General features: G+C 37.5%; 2 protein-coding genes across 2 annotated transcripts; both read right to left on the reverse strand.

The window, feature by feature from the left end:
• Positions 1–40: 40 nt before the first annotated feature.
• On the reverse strand, positions 41–4,076 carry miox (myo-inositol oxygenase). Its single transcript, XM_041795972.1, has 10 exons — positions 3,919–4,076; positions 3,717–3,797; positions 3,188–3,268; positions 2,364–2,526; positions 2,207–2,274; positions 1,923–2,032; positions 1,293–1,360; positions 1,008–1,057; positions 706–818; positions 41–623 (listed from the first exon to the last, which is right to left on the reverse strand). The coding sequence occupies exons 1-10, from the start codon at positions 3,934–3,936 to the stop codon at positions 515–517; spliced, it is 861 nt and encodes a 286-aa protein (XP_041651906.1). The 5' UTR covers positions 3,937–4,076; the 3' UTR covers positions 41–514.
• Positions 4,077–9,158: 5,082 nt separating this feature from the next.
• Positions 9,159–15,986, reverse strand: adm2b (adrenomedullin 2b). Its single transcript, XM_041796321.1, has 2 exons — positions 15,598–15,986; positions 9,159–10,175 (listed from the first exon to the last, which is right to left on the reverse strand). Exons 1-2 carry the CDS (start codon positions 15,699–15,701, stop codon positions 9,767–9,769), a joined length of 513 nt encoding a protein of 170 aa, XP_041652255.1. The 5' UTR covers positions 15,702–15,986; the 3' UTR covers positions 9,159–9,766.
• Positions 15,987–18,338: the final 2,352 nt, after the last annotated feature.

An 18,338-nucleotide genomic window follows, 5' to 3' on the forward strand; every position in this document is an offset into this window, starting at 1 on the left:
GAGAAAGAGACGGGAGCATAAAAAAAGACATCAACTTACATTATTTGTGACAATGCCTTTATGGATATGTCTTTTTACATGGTTTATATCACTGCATATAACAATCTGTTTTCTTTTTCTATGCCAATATTCTAATTAAAAATAACCCACCACTCTGGCCAATCAGAATCACGCAGCTGTCATAAGTGACAGAGATATCTGCTTCCTGTTAAACTGAACATGAACCAGCTGCAAAAGAGCAACAACCACAGAAACAGCTGGGCATTGAAAAATAATTCATATGAAGTATGAAATGCTGTTTACAATAGGACATGGAATCAAGTGCTTATTGAATGTGAACAAAAATATTGAAATGTGTGAAGAAGCTAAAGAATTAAAGGGAATTTGGTGGGGGTTGCCATTTTAATCTAATGCTACATATATGGGGGGCAAACTTAGAGACCCCCTGTTATAAGATAAGATTATTAAAGCAATGTAATCATTCTCTGTATCAATGAATCCTTTGTTGTCTTTTTCACCACTTCAGTATACCAGGACAGTACTTGTCGATCAGACCCTGGTAGTACACCTTCAGCTTGTCGACGTCAGGCAGGTCAGTGGTTTTTGTGTACAGGTCAAATTTGCTGTAGAGGGACAGAAAATGCAGCGTGAGGTGAAAAAAAAAGCCAGCGGGAGGATTTGTATGTGAGGTAAGAAGATACTCACTTGAACTCTTTAACCCAGGGAATCATGCTTAGATCTTTGTCATCACACAGATGCATGTAGTCTCCGTGGGAGTGCCAGGGGTAGAATGAATGGAAGCGAATCATATACAAGCCCTGAAGAAAGACAGGAATGAAGCTCATAGTGGACCAGTTAGAAATACAACAGGTGAGGAAATTCATATTTTTAAATACTTTATTCAAAGGATCAGAAAAAAATAAGAAATGTAAACTTATATGTCATCCGTGACTTCTATTTCCAAAAGCATATCTTTGCCCACTATTTTGTTTTGATAATCAACTCACCTCCTCTGGGATAGAGCATTTGTTAAACTTCAGGACTTGGTAGAGATACTCTGAAAAAAATAATGCAAGATTCCAGGCACTAATGAACATAATAGAGTAGCATAAAAGGCCCACATTGTCATTGAACAAGCTATAGAAAAATAGTTATTTGCTTTTGATCTCCTAAAACGTTGGGATCCAACCATTTTCCCTTCCATTAATCTTGATGCCAGTCTTGTTTTATTAAGTAGATGTATTAGTGTAGGCTTGGTAATGGCAGACTTTGTGTTCTTGAACATCTCTTACCATCATGGCCCCAGGACATGAGGATGTTGTTAAGCCCACAGTTTGCTTTATAGATCCCATTTTCAGTACTGATGAGAAGAAAGAAAAACTAATGTTACACACCACAGTACAATGCTGACATTGACAAGGAAAGCAGAGTGTCCTTTGAAATAATTACTTATGAATTTAAAAATCTATAGATAGTTTGCCTTTTGTTAAAACTGTTCGATAATGACATAGATTAAAAATGTGAGAAATCTCCTAGAACATTGCTAAAGGAAAGGTAAATAAAATACAATGTTAAAGTGTTAAATTTGTAAAACCATGGGTTGGGATTACAGGATGAGTTAGTCCTGATTAGTAAATTAAAGGTGCAGTGTGTAATATTTAGCCCAGTAGTATTTAGTAGAACAAAGCTGGTAAAAATTGATCATAATATCATAAGTAGGCCTATTTTAATTAGTGTTTAATCATCTGAATATATGAAAGTGTTTTATTATATGTAGAATAAGCATTTTATTCATACATAGGGAAGGTCCCCTCCGTGGACTCAGCCATCTTGAATTTTAACATCTTGCATGTTTCTATAGCATCACAGAAGTGAGTAGACAAGTAGACAAGTATTTGATAACTGAACATCAAAATACCCACTTATATTTGGGATTTTTTTCATCAGGGTTATCCTGGAAGGTGCTGTCTCTGAACACAATAGAGCTCTGAAACTTGCAGCCCACAGGGAAGGTGTCACCAACTACAGCCCACTGAAGCGCACACAATAGACTGCTGTTAAAAATGATTTATGTCTGCTTGTTTTCTATGTAAACACACTTAGCTATACAACAACTGTCATAATTTCTTACAGCATAAGCATTTTCAGTTTGAGGAGAAGTGTGAGGATATTGTTGTTATACCATCTTTCCCCATGTGACACTTACCTGTGGTTCATCCCAAAGAGCCATGACTTTCCCAACATCGTGGATCAGACCCACCAGCTGGAACCAGTCTTCAGAGAGACAGTGAGTCATTATGAGACTTGTGCATTTGCTTCTACACAGTCTGCATGTGATTCTGTCTCTCCCCCTTATTGTTTACCTTTGTCAGGGTGTGCTTGGCGGATGCCTTCTGCAGTCTGGAAGGCGTGGAAGGAGTTGGGGAAGTCCACATCAGGATCAGATTCGTCTACCAGCTGGTCCAGAGACATGATCGCATCCATCATCCCCATCTGAGTGTGGGTGCATCCGGTCCATTCAGAGTGCTGCAGAAAGGCAAGTCAGAACAAAATGTAACAGCTTTCAGTTGACTTTTTAGGAAAACATAGATCAAATTTTCAATCACCTCGAAATGTACGTTTTTGCATTTCTCTGTAAGAATTTAGAAAATGCACAAAGCAGCTACTTTTACCACCAGGTGTGATATTTTACTTTATAATGCAAACTGAAAGGGCTAGATCTTCTTTAATATCATTCATCCTTAAAACCCCAAAAACTACAAAAACAGCCTAGAGAAGACAGCATGGTTGAATGATGAATACAGAACAAGACAACCTGTTTGAGAAAAGTTAAATCATACATTTAGTTCAGGCTTTTTTTCACTTTATGGGCCTAAATGATAACATTATGTTCAGTTCAGGACATGCTACATCAAACAGCAGCTCTTAGATTTGACTCAGAGCAATAAACCCACAATATTTTCCTCTATATTGATATATGAGGGATGCCAAATGATTTCTAATCATGATAAATCAAAACATTTCTATATTTTGTGATTAATCCCATTTTGTCATGTTTTGAATTTCTATATTTTGCATTTAAAACTAGTTTGTTTTGCATTTATTTACCGTCTCAAACTAGGGGTAATGATTTCCTCCCTGGATACAGACCTGCTTTGTTTTCATAATGCCTTGTTGATTTACTTGCCTTTTTATTTACAAAGTCCACCGTTTGGTTTGTATGCATCAGCTTGTACGTTTTGAACACACGATCAATCAGGCTTCCACTCTGAAATACAAACAAACATGCAACATGAAAATACATTAAAAGCATTATAAACACATTACAAATTAACACCTCATAATTGATGCTAATTAACACCATCAGTGTACTCTTTATTTAACACAAGGCTATCACAAGAATAAAATATGTGACACAAGTTCTTTTACCCTTAAAAACTACTGGTGTGCAAAAATTTGTAAGCCACTAGAAATAGGAAATGTTTCCATACACCTTAATTAAAAGGAATACAGTATATTAGTGCACAGAAACAAGATCATTTTAAGTGTGTAATCCTACCACTCCAACAACTGTACTAATAAAATGTACTTAATTTTTATATGTATTGTCTTTTTACAAATATGGCATTGCTGTTTAATTATGATGATCTTGATATAGTTATAATGTTTTTCAACTTTAAAGTGTTTTCCACTCTTAAGGAGCTTTGAATTTATACCTCATAGTTTCTGTAGTCCTCTTTTGCTTTGGTTTCATTCTTCTCTAGATTCGGCCGATATGCCAGAGAGGGGTCTGGACCCTGCATTTAATTTTGAAGACAGAAAAAATTACTTTATCTAAAGGTAAATAAGACATTCTTTAAAGAAGTGCAATAATTTAGATGAAACTCTATGATATCAGAGTTTTGAATCCACACTTACCAGGTTGATGACCCTCATGGCTGACAGATGAAGTCTGTGTTGTGTTGGTCTTCTAAAGCTGTCTGCTCTGTTCTACTACTCGTTTATATGTCGCCTGTTTAAAGTGTAATGTGCCCTTCACTGTACGCCTTCAAAAACTGTGCACCAATCTCCTGTCACACTTTAACCAAACCTCCACTAACGGGGTGCCCTGTGCTGAACCTTGGCCTTGTGTATGCGTGTGTGTCCATGAGGTTTTTCATTGATCAGCAAGTTGCCAGTTTTGACTGATGTAGAATGACTCAGTGGTTCTTTGGGTCATATGATAGAAAGTTATTTGGTTTATTTATTATTGTGTCCGTATAACTTTATCACATTTAGTACACCAAAACAAAACATTTGCACAGATGGAAGATTAAAAAAATACATACATACACACAAAGAATTAGACTCTCACTTCAAAGTTTGATCAAGTAGGCAAATGGACTTGACTGAAGGTTGTTACAGGCTGCAAACAATAAATATATTCAAGATTGTAAACCATGTCCAGTAGCCTTTTAGCTCAAACTGATGGTATGTTCACACATAATTGCCTCTGCCAAGGAGGTTATGTGATCAGGTGGGTTTGTTAGTTTGTTAGTTTGTTTGTTAGCAACATAACTCAAAAAGTTATGGACGGATTTTGATGACATTTTCAGGAAATGTCAGAAATGGCATAAGGAAGAAGTAATTAGATTTTGGGAGTGATCTGGATCACCATCTGGATCCAGGAATTTTTTTAAAAGATTCGGAACTATTGGGAGATAGGACTAATGGCAGTGGTCTGTGCTGTCCGAGTGCTTTTCTTGTTTCCTTTGTTGTCAGATTTTCCCCTTGGTTTGCTTTGTGTTTACACTGTAGCATTATATACCAACCCAAGCTTAGGCCAATAGAGGGCTGTCCTTATGCTAATATGTCACAGCCTTGTTTTCTTATTCTCCCTCTTTTACCACAAATTTAACAGATATTGCGTGTTTAGTTGCACTTTGTTCAAACAAGAGGGTCCTGCTCATAAGTACTTTTAAGTTACTTTTTAATTATAACGCCAAAATTAACTCACCAGTTATGTCTATCATAGAAACCCACACAAAGAAATGCTAGAATAGTCATTTTTGTTGTTAGCTGCTGTTGTCAACAACCAAAGAAGCATTTGGCCAAAAGTCACTAGTCAACATGGTCACACATTAAACTGTGACACCAAACAGACACCTCAACAGCAACATGCGAAGGTAGGAGATCAGCTTGTCAGAAGTAGAGGTTCTGGTGACAGAGGTTTCAGACTAAAATGGTTGCTGAGCCAGTAGACACTGTCCAGACCTGTGATGTTTACAGATGTTGAAAAGGATGGTGAAAGTGAGAAACACCACCCTTAAGCAGTTTTATGCTGATTATCAAATGTAATTCAAACTGCCTAGTAGCCATATTACTGTGTCTGATTAGTAGAGATGCACAATATTTGATTCTTCTTCCTTTCTAATACTTAGACTGAAGTTGAAATTATATCAATACACAGCTTTTCTGTCCTTTCAATCTAGACAACATGCTTAAATAACAAAAAAAACACTATTTGTCTGTGCAAAAACTGAAAAAAGTTGTTTTTTGAGTAAAAGAAATATGTCCGACGAAAAGCCATCGTCATAGTTATTGAGCTAAAATGATTAACACTAAATGAATGAGTAAGAGCCGTCACATGCTCAAACACACACAGAAACACCTAAATAAATAATCATTGATCTTTATGTCTGGGCATTGACCCTGTTACACAACAATTACCCTGGAGATTTATCAGTATCAAATGTTCACTTACTTCCACACATTGCCTGCCACTGATTAGATGGAAATCTGCTCTGTTTGTTGATCAAAGTTGACCCAAGTGTTCAAACAAGCTTTAGTCGATGACCCAGTACTTGTAGCTTTAGCTCCACAGAGGAAATGAGGAGTTTGCAACTCTTATATCATTCATGAAATATTACATTACAACTGAAAAAGATGTTTATTTAAGACACTTTGCAGTTGCATGTATTAGTTGAGTATAAAAATTTACATTGTTCAATGCAAAGTGAAGAGTATTGGTATTTTCTCCTTTTTTTGAAAATCTACAAATATTTACATTAAATAAATGATAAAAAAAAAAACTAAGAGTGAAATATAAAGTCACTATTTTAGATTGTAAGAATATAAAATGTTAAGTCATAGAGAAAAACAGCGGTTGTGCTAACCACAGTACAGAGGTTGTGTGAGGGTAGGCTGCAAATTTTGTTTATGCTATTTCTACAAGAAATCAATGCCTACTTGCACATGCAAATGCTGCAACAAACACCTGAAAGTAAAAGGATTTTTTTTTTTTTTGGATTGGCTATAGGGTTATGTAACCTGCCAACAAACTAAAATCCACAATGTGAACCATTAAGTCTATCAAGCTGTTAAACACTGCTTTTGTATTTACCCTCACAGCAGACTGTTAGTTAGAAAAGCTCCCAGATGCTCTTGTTGTTTAACTTTTGTTGAATGTTTGGTGGAGATTTGGTCCAGTCATGAAATCTGATTGGCCTTCTTAAAAGATCAGTGCCAACCAAAGCTTTTGACGTAAGAACACACCCAAATCTGACCCAGAACTATTTGTGCTAATTGCATAATGGGTAATGATGGTGGCAGGTTTTGATAAAGAAGATGTTCTTGTGGACTAAAAAAGAAAAAAAACATACTATTAAAGACTGATTGATAGATTGATAATTGAGTGATGATATATAGGAGATGGTGAAGATCTGTGTGCTTAGCTAAATTATAACTACTAACGTACAGGTGATAACAATAGAAATGTCAGAGAAAGGTAGAGAATGAAATCATACAAGAAGCTCATCATCTAACATTCTTCAATAATTAACATAGCTTGTATAAATGGCCAGAACGGTATAAGCGGTATAGAAAATGGAAGGATGGATGGATTTATTCTGGCAGGAAAGTTTAGCTGTGACAGCAAGCATTGTGTGAAAATCCAGGTAGTAGAGAGGAGTCTGGCTGCAGACTGTACATTTCTGACTGCTACTCTCACAGACTGTTCACCTGAGACACTGTCTCTGTCAGAAAGAAAATACACGCTAAAACTTTTCAAGTAAAATAGGAGTGAACTTCCGTTAAGGGTTAGGGTAAGGTAACGATATGGATACCAAAAGTTAAAAACCTGACCTGCAAAACCTAATTACAAAATGTTTGATAAAGCCGAGTAAACAGGCTGCTTACAGAAATAAAGCTTGCCCTCCATGAAAAACATTCTAAGAGTAGCTTACGTAGCTCCGTTAGCTGCAAAAGCTATGTAGCAAACGAAGCTACTTGGCTAACATAGCTAAAGCTAAGCTCATAAAGCAGCTACACAAGCTAAGCAGCTATGTTATCTCCATAACTACGTTAGTTTTAGCTACGTTTGCTAAAGCTCACATTGCTGAAGCTAACCTAACTTCACTGGCTACATTTTATTGATAACTACATAGCAACATAGTTAACAATAAAATGTAGCTACCAACTACATTTGCTAAAGCTCACTTTGCTAAAGCTAACTTAACTGGCTACGTAGTACTGGTTAACTATGTGACTATGTTAGCTGTAGCTAAAGCTAACAAAGCTCAAGTGAGCCACTGCTTATAAAACTACTTCTAAAATGTGTTTAAATATAATTTAATCCTGGTTTAGAGCTTTGATATTTTCTTTGTGAAACATTATTTAGTCTGGAATGTTTGAAATGTGGTTATTTCATGAAAATAACTTCCAGACTTTGTTTATGAATAAAGTTGCATCAAAACACATCTAAAACTGGAAATACATTGTAATGGCAATTTATGGCACTTCCATTCTGAAAGAGACTGCGTCTTAGATCAACTGTGATAGTAGCTGTCACAGACATACCGTCTGCAGCCAGACTGTCTTGTAACTGTCTCACCATAGAAAAATGATTGTCCTTTCATTTTGAAAAGCATACTGGAGGTGTTTTGCCCCATTTTACATGATTTATTCCTTGAAGGCATTTACAGGCAGTAGGCCAAATCTTACTAGCAGCTGTATAAATGTTCTTAATCTAAACTATGAGGACTTTAACATTAAACAAGACAAACTCACAACACAGACACATAAGTTACAAACTATGGTTTGACTTCTTTTTATTAAACAACAGCATTATTGAAAAAACAAAAACAAAGTTAAAGCAACAAAAGGTTTTACAAGTGACACTTGCGTGTGGAGCGTGTTCACATGGGCACAAAGATTTGGCTTATTTACAGCATCATGATATTATTCATATTAAGTCGAATAAAACATTTAATTCAAGTTAAACTGTTGGTCAATAAAAGTAAAGTGCTTTCATGTGTTCCTAATTATATTTAACCTGTCACACAAACAGCAGTTAAAATAATCTGATGCACAGAGAAAAGCAGACGATATAAAGCTAAAGAGAAATGTTAATTAGTCAACATCCACTCTGATTTTTAATTTGGATTGGTAAAGGCATCAACACTATAAGGCCTTGAGATAAGAAAACCAGTTAAGACTAAAAAAAACTATGTAAGGACAATGCTGATACAGTACATCAAGGATTAACAGTTTGCAGGTTAAAAGCATTTGACTGCGTAGTTTGCTTCGCTACGGTTCACATGTTAGGAGACGATCTATCTGTTAAGAAGCACTCAGACAGTTTGTGGATTAGGGTTAGTGGTTATTTTGGCTAAGTGCGCACTGTGGGGTTTTGGGTGAAGGGTTAACTGGGTTTGATTGGAAGTTATTCTTAGTTTCTGTTCCCACAGAAGTAAAGCTACTTGCTCACTGAGGGAGATGAACATACTTTTGAGGGACATAGTGGATTAGCTTTGAGCTCAGGTTAGTTCAGATCAGCAGGATCACCAATGATGACGATAGCAGACATTAGACAGGAAGGCCAATCTGACAGAGCTTCTCTGGCTCACAGTTTCACATTTATCTGAATGGTTATTTTTCATTTAAACACCTACAGCAGGTTAAGACTTTAAGGTAACTTTTGTTTGTGCTGACCTGCACATCATACACTGGACTAGTTTATCTGTAGGTCATAATAATATGCCATTGGGGTCATGGCTATCCAAAGCTTGACCCAAAAGAGGTAACTGGGCTTGGTTTAGGTTCTTGATGACCTTTTGTTGCCCCTCCAATAGGCTTCTTCACTTCTAAAACTGATGCCCACTCTGGCCCAATTAGAGCGAAGAAGTCTTTTGGAGGAGAGATGGAAAATCTTCAAGAACCCTAACCAAGTCAAATTGCCTCTTTTTGGACCAAGCATTGGTTATAATAGTATATTACTTATTATAAAAGTTACTTAGATCAAGAAAAAATAGTATTACTACCTGACTGATTAATTGGGCAAGAAATTATGCAAATGTTTGGCCACTTTGTGAAAATCAGATTATCTCAGCCTCCAAATATTTGAAAGTTAAACCACTAGTGAAAGGCCTGAAAATCTTGACCACAACAATGGATCCAGGAAGTGGTCCTGAATACTGCAGGGAGATCAGTGAGGCACTGATAAGAGATGTGTTTCTGGCTTTCATGTCTTTGAATGAGCGTCAACAGCATCATAAAGCTTTTTGTAGTTTTGTTTAGTCACTGTTATCTTTTTGTTAAGGAGCTGGTCTGGCAGTGGTCTGGTTTAAGACAAGGCCCTAAAGTCTGATGTGAAATCCCACACTTAGTATGCCTAACATCCATCTGTTCTAGGACACATTAAAGGCCCATTTTTGTCTCCGAGTGGCTTTGATGAAGCAAATTTTCACTGTTTTTCAGTAAAAGCATTTCACCAGCTTGCTGTGTGGTCTTAGCCATAACTGTGTGGACTTCGAGGATTAATGGGGGAGGATTCTTCTCTCCCGCTCTGTCCAATCAGCTGGTAGAGACGATGGCTGAGGTTCTGAACCTGACAGGTGCCCAGGACACACCCCACCCTCATCAGATGACTGTGGCCTCTTGTGCCGCCAATGTTGGCATGACGGCGACCCCGTGACCTGCGCCGAGTGACAGGCATTTCCTGTAGTGAAGCGCTGCTTTCATCAAGCAACAGTTTGGAAAACTTCGACTGGGGCTCTTTGTGCTGCATGGCCCTCCAGGTGATATGCTTGTCTCCATGGTCGAAGTGGTTGTCAGTGGCTACAAAGAGGTCAGACACAGTGGGTGAGGTGGCAGCTAAAGACAACTTTGGGTGTTTAGAAGATCGGGGTGAAGTCAATCTGGAATGACAAAAAGAGAAACAAAAACATAATTAGATGTAATGCAAAAACTGTGAAACACAGCCGTTGACAAGAGATGCTGAGCAGTCACATGGATTGCCTGCTTAGATGTCTGACTGGAATTTAATCACTGCAAGAAAATGAAATGCCTCACAGGAAGTCAAGCTTATACCACAGAAACGTCCCCTGTTCTCGATTTGTGGCTCTTTTTAAACAAGGATTTGAACAGAGAGAGTACATGAAAGAAGGTCAGAAAGAACAATAGGAGAGAGATTATTGACCCATCCATCCCAGGCATTCCTTGGTTTGGTGAGATATGAAATCTCTCAGGCCAGCTGGTCCCTTCCAAATGGACCTGCCATCCATCCTTTTTTTTACACTGCTTAACTCATTTGGGGTTGTAGGGGGCAGTACCCTATCCAAGCTGTCATTGGTCTCCCTCTGATGCAAAGAAGTAGCAGATCTTTTACTTACCTTCCAAGACTAAGCCTAGCCAAGCAACAGAAGAAAGTCCTCTCCGACTCCAATGGAGGCCAACATGCACCAGAAAGTGACTGACTTTATACCAAGGATGTAAACATCTTTAGGTAAAGTGAGGTACTGCAAACTCATCTTTACGTGAACTTCCCCCTCATGCCTTTAGAGAATGATGTGCTCTTTCTCTGAGTCAATAATTGAAATTTTAAACCAGTAGTGCAAAATAAACATTAAAGGTGTTACTGTAAACACTTCAGACAACTAAATACTGCTTTGCTCATCTTTACGTGGGCTGGCTGAACAAAGTTAAAGAGTGTTGAGCTCTTTCTCCCAGTCAATAATTGAAATTTTGGACCAAGTGAGACGATAACCATCACTTCCATCTGCTTTATTACCAACACAGCAAAAAGAGTTATATTTCTAGTTAATCAACAACAGTATTGGAGCAGAGCAGCAGGGGAGGGAGACCACAGCAACGACCACAAGGCACATTGGAAATGGAAGTAAGAAGCTCCTCCAGCAACACTCCTGTTAAGTGTTTGGTAAGTGCATTCTTTATTGCATCCCTGCTGATAAACTTAGTTTTTTTCTCAAATCTTAGCAACACTGTTTTTCCTATTCATACAGCCTTTCTTTTTCAGTTGTTTAAGAGTTCTGCCACTTGAGACAGCAGTCCTGTTTGGACTAGACAAAAATTATAAAGCCGTCAGTAACTGAAGTACCACAGGAAACGGCACTCTTCTTGTCCCTAAAACAAACCTGCAGAGTTTTCAGCAAAACTTTGATTAGCTTTGACGACTTGATCCTTTTGAACTGGTTACTCATTCATTAATTATATCCCACTAATAAGCACCCTGATCACATTAATTTCAGTTTTCATGTCCTAAGAAATTACTGCAACAGGAAGGAATTAAGTAGGCATCATGATTAATTCAAGAGGATATCATCTCTAGTTGTTTTGTTTTGCATTACATTTTGCATCCTTGAATATTTTTGACTGATATCAAAACTGTGCCTCTGTACCTTTTTGGTATGTGATCTTAGTTTAACTTTGGGAATTTTAGAGGTGTTTAATGTTTTTTGGGATGGAAATACTTTTAGTATCAATTCATCCATTTGCTTGTGTGATCCATGAAAAAGGCACTTTACCAATTATCACAGGTATAACAATTGGCCATGTTTACCGATGTTTTTGCTTAAGTAACTGAAGATGCATGGCCCCTGTGCTCACTTCACTAACCACCAGAATTATAGCTGTCAAGTGAAAATAAGTCTGCATGTTTGTACAATTGAGTGAGGTGAGATGCAAAAGAGAGATCTACTGTTTGTGTTTGTTTATTGTGAAAGTGGGCCAGAATAGCATATGATCTTTATCCTGAAACTAATCCTGACTGGTATTCTGATCACTCTCCTGGCTGGACACCTTGGGCCCTGACTGCCAACACACACACATGCATACACTTATTTATTTCCGCACCCACTCCTTGACTAAATCATTGTTGTAAGTTTCACCAGGAAGTTTGTATGACTGCCCAACTCTGCTGACTGCTTTGAACTTTTTTAATTGAATTTTGCAGTTCTGGACAAAAGCTAAACAGGTACAAAAACACAAATACACACACACACACATTATGTGAGTTGGTGGGTCATTTGTTGTCACCTGGCAAGAGGCATGTGACTGCCTGGCAACATGCATAACAAAGCAAACCTACATATCTCCAACAGCCTGCTTCAGTATGCTCACGACTTCATAGCTTTTCCTAAACACAATAACCGACTCACACATGCATGCATATACATACATCATAAAAGCCACCTGTGGTGAAGACAGAAACTGTTGTCTCTGAAGGAAAAGGCACTTGGTGCTGAGGTACCTCCATGTACAAAAATGTGTACACCACTTAACGGCTCTCCAGTGTAACAGGCAGAGTTTTCAGCACCAACATGCGACTGAATGAGAGTGTATGTCTGGACCAGGTGGAAACCATCATGCTAGTAGCTCTTTAGTGCTTACTTAGGCACAACCAGTGGTATAATGCAGGGTATACGCAGAGTATAAGCACTTACTGTACAAGAAGTATTCACCCACTTCGATGTTTTACCCTTTTATTGATTTTATAAATCGATATAATTGAGCTTTTTTGAAAAGTTACAAAAAAACGTATTTGATGTGAAAGTGAAAACAGATTTCTACAAAGTAATGTAAATTTAACAAAAATATGTAAGGCAAAATAACTGATTTCATAAATATTCACCCCCTTTAAAGTGACTGAGCTAATTCAACAGAGTTTCAGCAAATTGGTGCTAGTAGTCTTACAATAGTGAAATGGGGATCACCTGAAGCATTCAATGCATCTCAAGTGATTGTAGTATAAAGACGTGTCTGGAAGGTCTTATCACTGGTCAATCAGTATTCCTGGCTACCGTTACACTATGAAGACAAAAGAACACTCCAAGCAACTCAGAGAAAAGGCTATTGAAATTTAAAAGTCAGGGGATGGATACAAAAAATTCTAAGGCACTTGAACATCCCTCAGAGTTCAGTTAAATCCATCATCAAAAAATGGAAGGAAAATGGCACATGTGTAAATCTGTCTAGATCAGACCGTCCTCACAAGCTGAGTGACCGTGCAAGAAGACTTGCGAATATACCACTGGCACAGCTTAACTTCTTGTTGCTAATGCTAACATATGTACATGCTCAAAAGGACAATGCTAAAATGCTGATGGTCCACTAGTGTAACGTTTACCATTCTTGACATCAAAATTTAGCACATGTGCATGCCTCTTTACACAAAGTTAAGCTGGGGTTGATGGAAATATCACCAGGTTTGCAAATATTTTGTCTCTATTAAAAGAATCTTACAAATAAAATTTTGACCCTTAAAGGCACTGTGATCACAAGTCAGAAAAGCAAAAAACGTTCTTGATGTTTATCTTCTCAGAACATGGAGAAACTGTTGCAGGTTTACCCACAAATATGCAATAGTTGTCATAAAACTAAATTCAAAAGCAAAAATTTCAGCCCCGTAGTGTCAGCTGAGGAAAAGTGTGAAGTCACAAGGCTACATGTACAGGAGACAATAAACTTAAGAAAACTTTGCACCTATCCTGATGGAACAGTTGAAAAGTTAGTGAAGTAAACTGAATGAAAGCCTGTGCTGCCAGCAAATGAGTCAAGCTGCAAGCAAACATGTAGTTTTCATGATGGACAGTTGTCTTAGCTCTGCATAACAGCAGTATAAGCAGAGATGAACAAACTTCCATTTCAATCTGTACTTTTCTATCAGTACTTTTCATCACAACCTCTATCAAACATTTTCTCTCCTGTGTTCCTTATAGTGCATGTTGTGTGAGCCTGTCTGAAACAGAGTGTAGCTTCTCCAACATTCCTCCCAAGTTAGACCGCAGCATGGGGGTCCTCACACTCTGATGTAACTCTTCAAAAGTACTTAGAGCAAGAAAACTTTTTGTCCCAGTCAGATCCCTGCTGTTTCACTTAAGGAACTGTTACAGGGTTGCTGCATTATGTCTTCACCTTTTTATCAGTCTGTCTTTTCTAAATTACAACAGGATCCTTTAATTTTTCTTCTCCTTCCTTTCTCTCTGGAAAACTGCCAGTGGCAGAATTATGTCACATTTATCAGACCTGAGATCCTCTCTCCTTTCTCTTCAGCCAGATACTTTTGTATCCTTAATTGAGCTCCTTTATGAAGGCACTAGGCAACATGATGTTAATTGTTTTTCATTGTTCCAGAGAGTTAAAAGCTTGTGATGCTACTCTACTCCCTTTATATAAATACCAAACTGTACCTGTTATCTTTATTTTTTTAATTATGCCAATAAATGGTCCTTTAAAGTAATAAGGTAAAGAAATCAGAAAAAATTAAGAAATGCTTTCGTAGGAATCTACAATTTCTCTGTTATACAAGATGTCTTGTCTGACCACAAAGACTGCTAAGAATTAATGCTGATGCTGCAGGTCATACAAAACACACATAGATGCACCAATTTAACAACTACCTCAGTCTACACTCTGTCTTAGAGGTTTAAGTTTTTGAAGTCTACCTTACTTAGAGTTTGGCCATGGGGTGCTCTGCCCCTCCTGTGCATGACATGCATCCCTGTCCTAAATCAACCTCATCTCTGTCTCGCCACCTGCTGCTGAGAGAAATGACCTCATTCTGCTGCTGGACCCTTTTCTCACATTAATAATGTCGCAGGCTGATATAAATCCCAAAATGCTGCCCTTTAACACACACACACACCCACACACAGACATATGTTTTATGACAATGTTCATGATTTCTTTCATTGATTGCCAATTTTGACAAGAATATGATTAATCTTCATAAAGCCCAAGGGGACATCTCTTAATATCTGATTTTGTTTTAAGTTTTTATTCTCAAATCTTTAATTTTTGAAATTATAAAAGTAACAGAAAGCAGATGAGATGGAATTAGCAAATCATCACAATGAATTATCTTTAATGTTTTCTTCATGGAAAAAAAAATAGAATAAATTGAATTGCTTCTAATTTTAGGCCATATGTGTTTCAGCAGAGGAGCAATAGGCCTTTAAAGGAGACAATAATAATAATAATAATAATAATAATAATAATAATAACAGAAAAAAAGTTAAAGTTGCACACTACTTGGTGACCAGATTTACTTTAAGCCACTGAAGGGTTTTTAAAAAATAGACTGTTATTTTGAAAATGCTGGTTAATGTAGTTGCTATAAATTTGATGACTTTAGCCATTTCCGTTATTTTCGTGCTATTGAGCTCGCGCGCTTGGTAGGCTACAAAGACTCATTGAAGAACTCTTAAACTAGCCTCACATATCTGTAACATTTTCACAAAAGAAATGTTAGAGCAGTTTTCTGTTTGCAGTCATTAAAGCATTGACTGTTGTGTGTAAATGTGAAGTGAGGCGGTATATTACCTGTGTCTGTGAGTGAGGCTGTGCAGAGTCAAAGCTCGTGACTGGATCTCCAGAGGCAGGAGGCCGAGCAGCAGCCAAAGCCACGCCGGCAGCAGGACTCTCATACCGGCGCCGAGGAGACGCACTGTCCGGGGCAGAGGTGAATCTCAGACGACAAAAAAAGCTGTTTGTATATTAGTCTGTATGTGTATTTAAATTCCTTAAAAATGTCGAAACTGTAATTGAGTTTCAAGTTACGTTGAAGTAAACTTCCTTTTATGGATGAGTGACATTGACCGCATCATCAGCCGTGTCTGCAGCATCCTCTTTGCACACTGGGTCTCTTGCAAAAAAGACTTGGTCTCTCTGACTCCTACCGGGAATCCAGTGGCTCCCGACCTGGACTCCCTTGCTTATAAAGCTTGACTGAGGGAGGAGGAAGAGGAGGAGGGAGGAGGAAGAAGGCTTATTGTCTGTCCCGCTCAACAAGCTAACCTCTAATGAACACCTCAACCTAATTAAAGCACTACGACTCCTCCCCATATAATCCCGGTTACAGAGGTAAAGTGTCTTTAAAACAGCCTTTTTGTTATTTTTGGTGGCATGCTGACATTATTAGTGTTCATTTATATGTCATTACTTGATGTAGCCCCTTTTAACACAGCAGTTTGATTCGTTGGTAGAGTGAACTTGGCCTGCTTGAACTACTGAGCCCACCATTGCCACAGTGAGGTCATAGTAAAGCCATTTGGACTCTAGCATGTTTCATTCACCCTTCCACAAAGCCAAAGTATTAAAAAAGGCAGAGAGCAATCCTGTTAAACTTCTGATGCCTGGAATTCCCAGGATTTGCAAAAATGCCTTAAGAATTTTAACAAGAAACTTTAAAAAACTGGGACACCTTTCAGCGATTAAAGCTCCTGTGAGGAACTTTAGGCTAGTGACCTTTGTGGCGCCCCCATAAGATCAAAGCATACTGGATACTGCTTTCCTTTCACACTCAAAAATAAATCATATAAAGAATTTTTGCCTTAGAAAAATGATTTAAATGCACTATTTTGACAGAATGCTGTTATTGCCTTGTCTAAGTATTGAAAACTACAATGTAGGTATAGCCTATTTTACTTCTCTGAAGGTCTCATTTACTTTTGCAGATCAGATAATGTCATAGTGATAATGTCTGATTCATTTTTCCAGCAAAAACAAAAATCTCCCAGGAGCCTTAACATTAATTATTTCAATTAATAAGACAAATCAAGTAGCTAAAAAAAAACTTCTGTGTAAAAACACTGTAAGAGCTGCATTTATTATATTGCATTATGCACTTCAGCATATAAATCATGAATTCATATTTAAATGCACATTATGTTTATATAATATGTATTTACAATCTAGAAGCATTATTACTGTGAAAAAATATTGTTACACCTGCAAATGTAGTAACTGCCCGCAAATGTAATAAACCCCAAATGTGATCCAATCAGCAGTTTTTAAAGTGATAACCCCACATACGTATTACATTTTTCACAAATGTAATACCAGGGATACCAGTAATGCAGGGATTTATTATGTTTATGGGAAGGTAAACAGTTTTAAATTTTTTTCCTCAAATGTAATACACATATTAAAACTATGTGTTTGTTTTCATTGTTTGTTGTTCAAGTCAGCTTAAGATCAAATCAGATCAAAAAAATGAAGTCTTGAGGTCACTAGGTTTTTTTCAGAGTCTGTTTTAACACTTGTTAAACTCTAAAATTCATGGCTCTATGAATGTTTTAAAACTCTGGAAACACTTCCTGTTTCATGGTGAAAAAACAAAAATCTCCATTGGTACCTTTCTTGATGTGACCTGAGCTGAAGCTGACTTGAAACCATTAAAATTTAACCAAGTTAGTTAACAGTTAATCAGCCTTTTAGGTCTTGATCAAGCCCCTGTTTTTTTTCTGTTTTTGTTTCTGTTTTTTTTTTCTTTTTTTGATAAGCACTAGTTCTGATGCACAACACACACTCATGACATTTGTAAAATACACTGTAAAATCTGACATTTATTTTAACAACCCAGCACAAGACCCAATCTCAATAAAAAAATAAATGAATAAGTGATCACTTCAAGACACTTCGGTAACTCATGTGGATCTGCACTAAAGATGCCCTTGTACATTTCAACAGTTACTGCACTGAATTGATTTTTGTCAGGCAGATTAAATAGTGTTTTGTAAGGTTCACATGAGTGCAGCAGGAGAATATGAGCAAAAGGTTACTGGATCAATCTGTGGAGTTTGAAGTAGTTTTTTTGTATTGCCTAAAATGCAAAGGGGCATGTCTAATTTCTTTCCTCTTTGTGAAAAACTGAAGTAGAGTTTAACCTTTACAGGCTTTTAAATTTTCTGATTGAAGGTAAAAGTCTTTGCTTGAAAAGCTCTTAGAAATAAACTGCAAGAGGGAAACTTGTCATTGTTCAGAACCAAAGTATTCACCTGACCACTGGATCCTGTCGAGTACTCTCTAATATTGAAAACAATCTCATATCAGATGCTAAGTGTGAGTGTGCAGAGAATTTAATACGGCAGTAGAGGAAAAGGGAAATATACAGAGGTATAATCTGGTTCTGTGTGATCCTGTCTTCTGTGTCCTTGTGTAACACCAATCGTTTTTTTGTGAAGGAGGACAGACGGGGAGCTCGGAGTCCGAACCTGATTAAAAGAATGCTCTGTATGTGGAGGTGGCTTCAGGCCTTAATTAAAGTGCCGAGTGTGTGTCTG

This window comes from Cheilinus undulatus, linkage group 9 (genome assembly GCF_018320785.1).
Source record: "Cheilinus undulatus linkage group 9, ASM1832078v1, whole genome shotgun sequence".
NCBI lineage: Eukaryota > Metazoa > Chordata > Actinopteri > Labriformes > Labridae > Cheilinus > Cheilinus undulatus.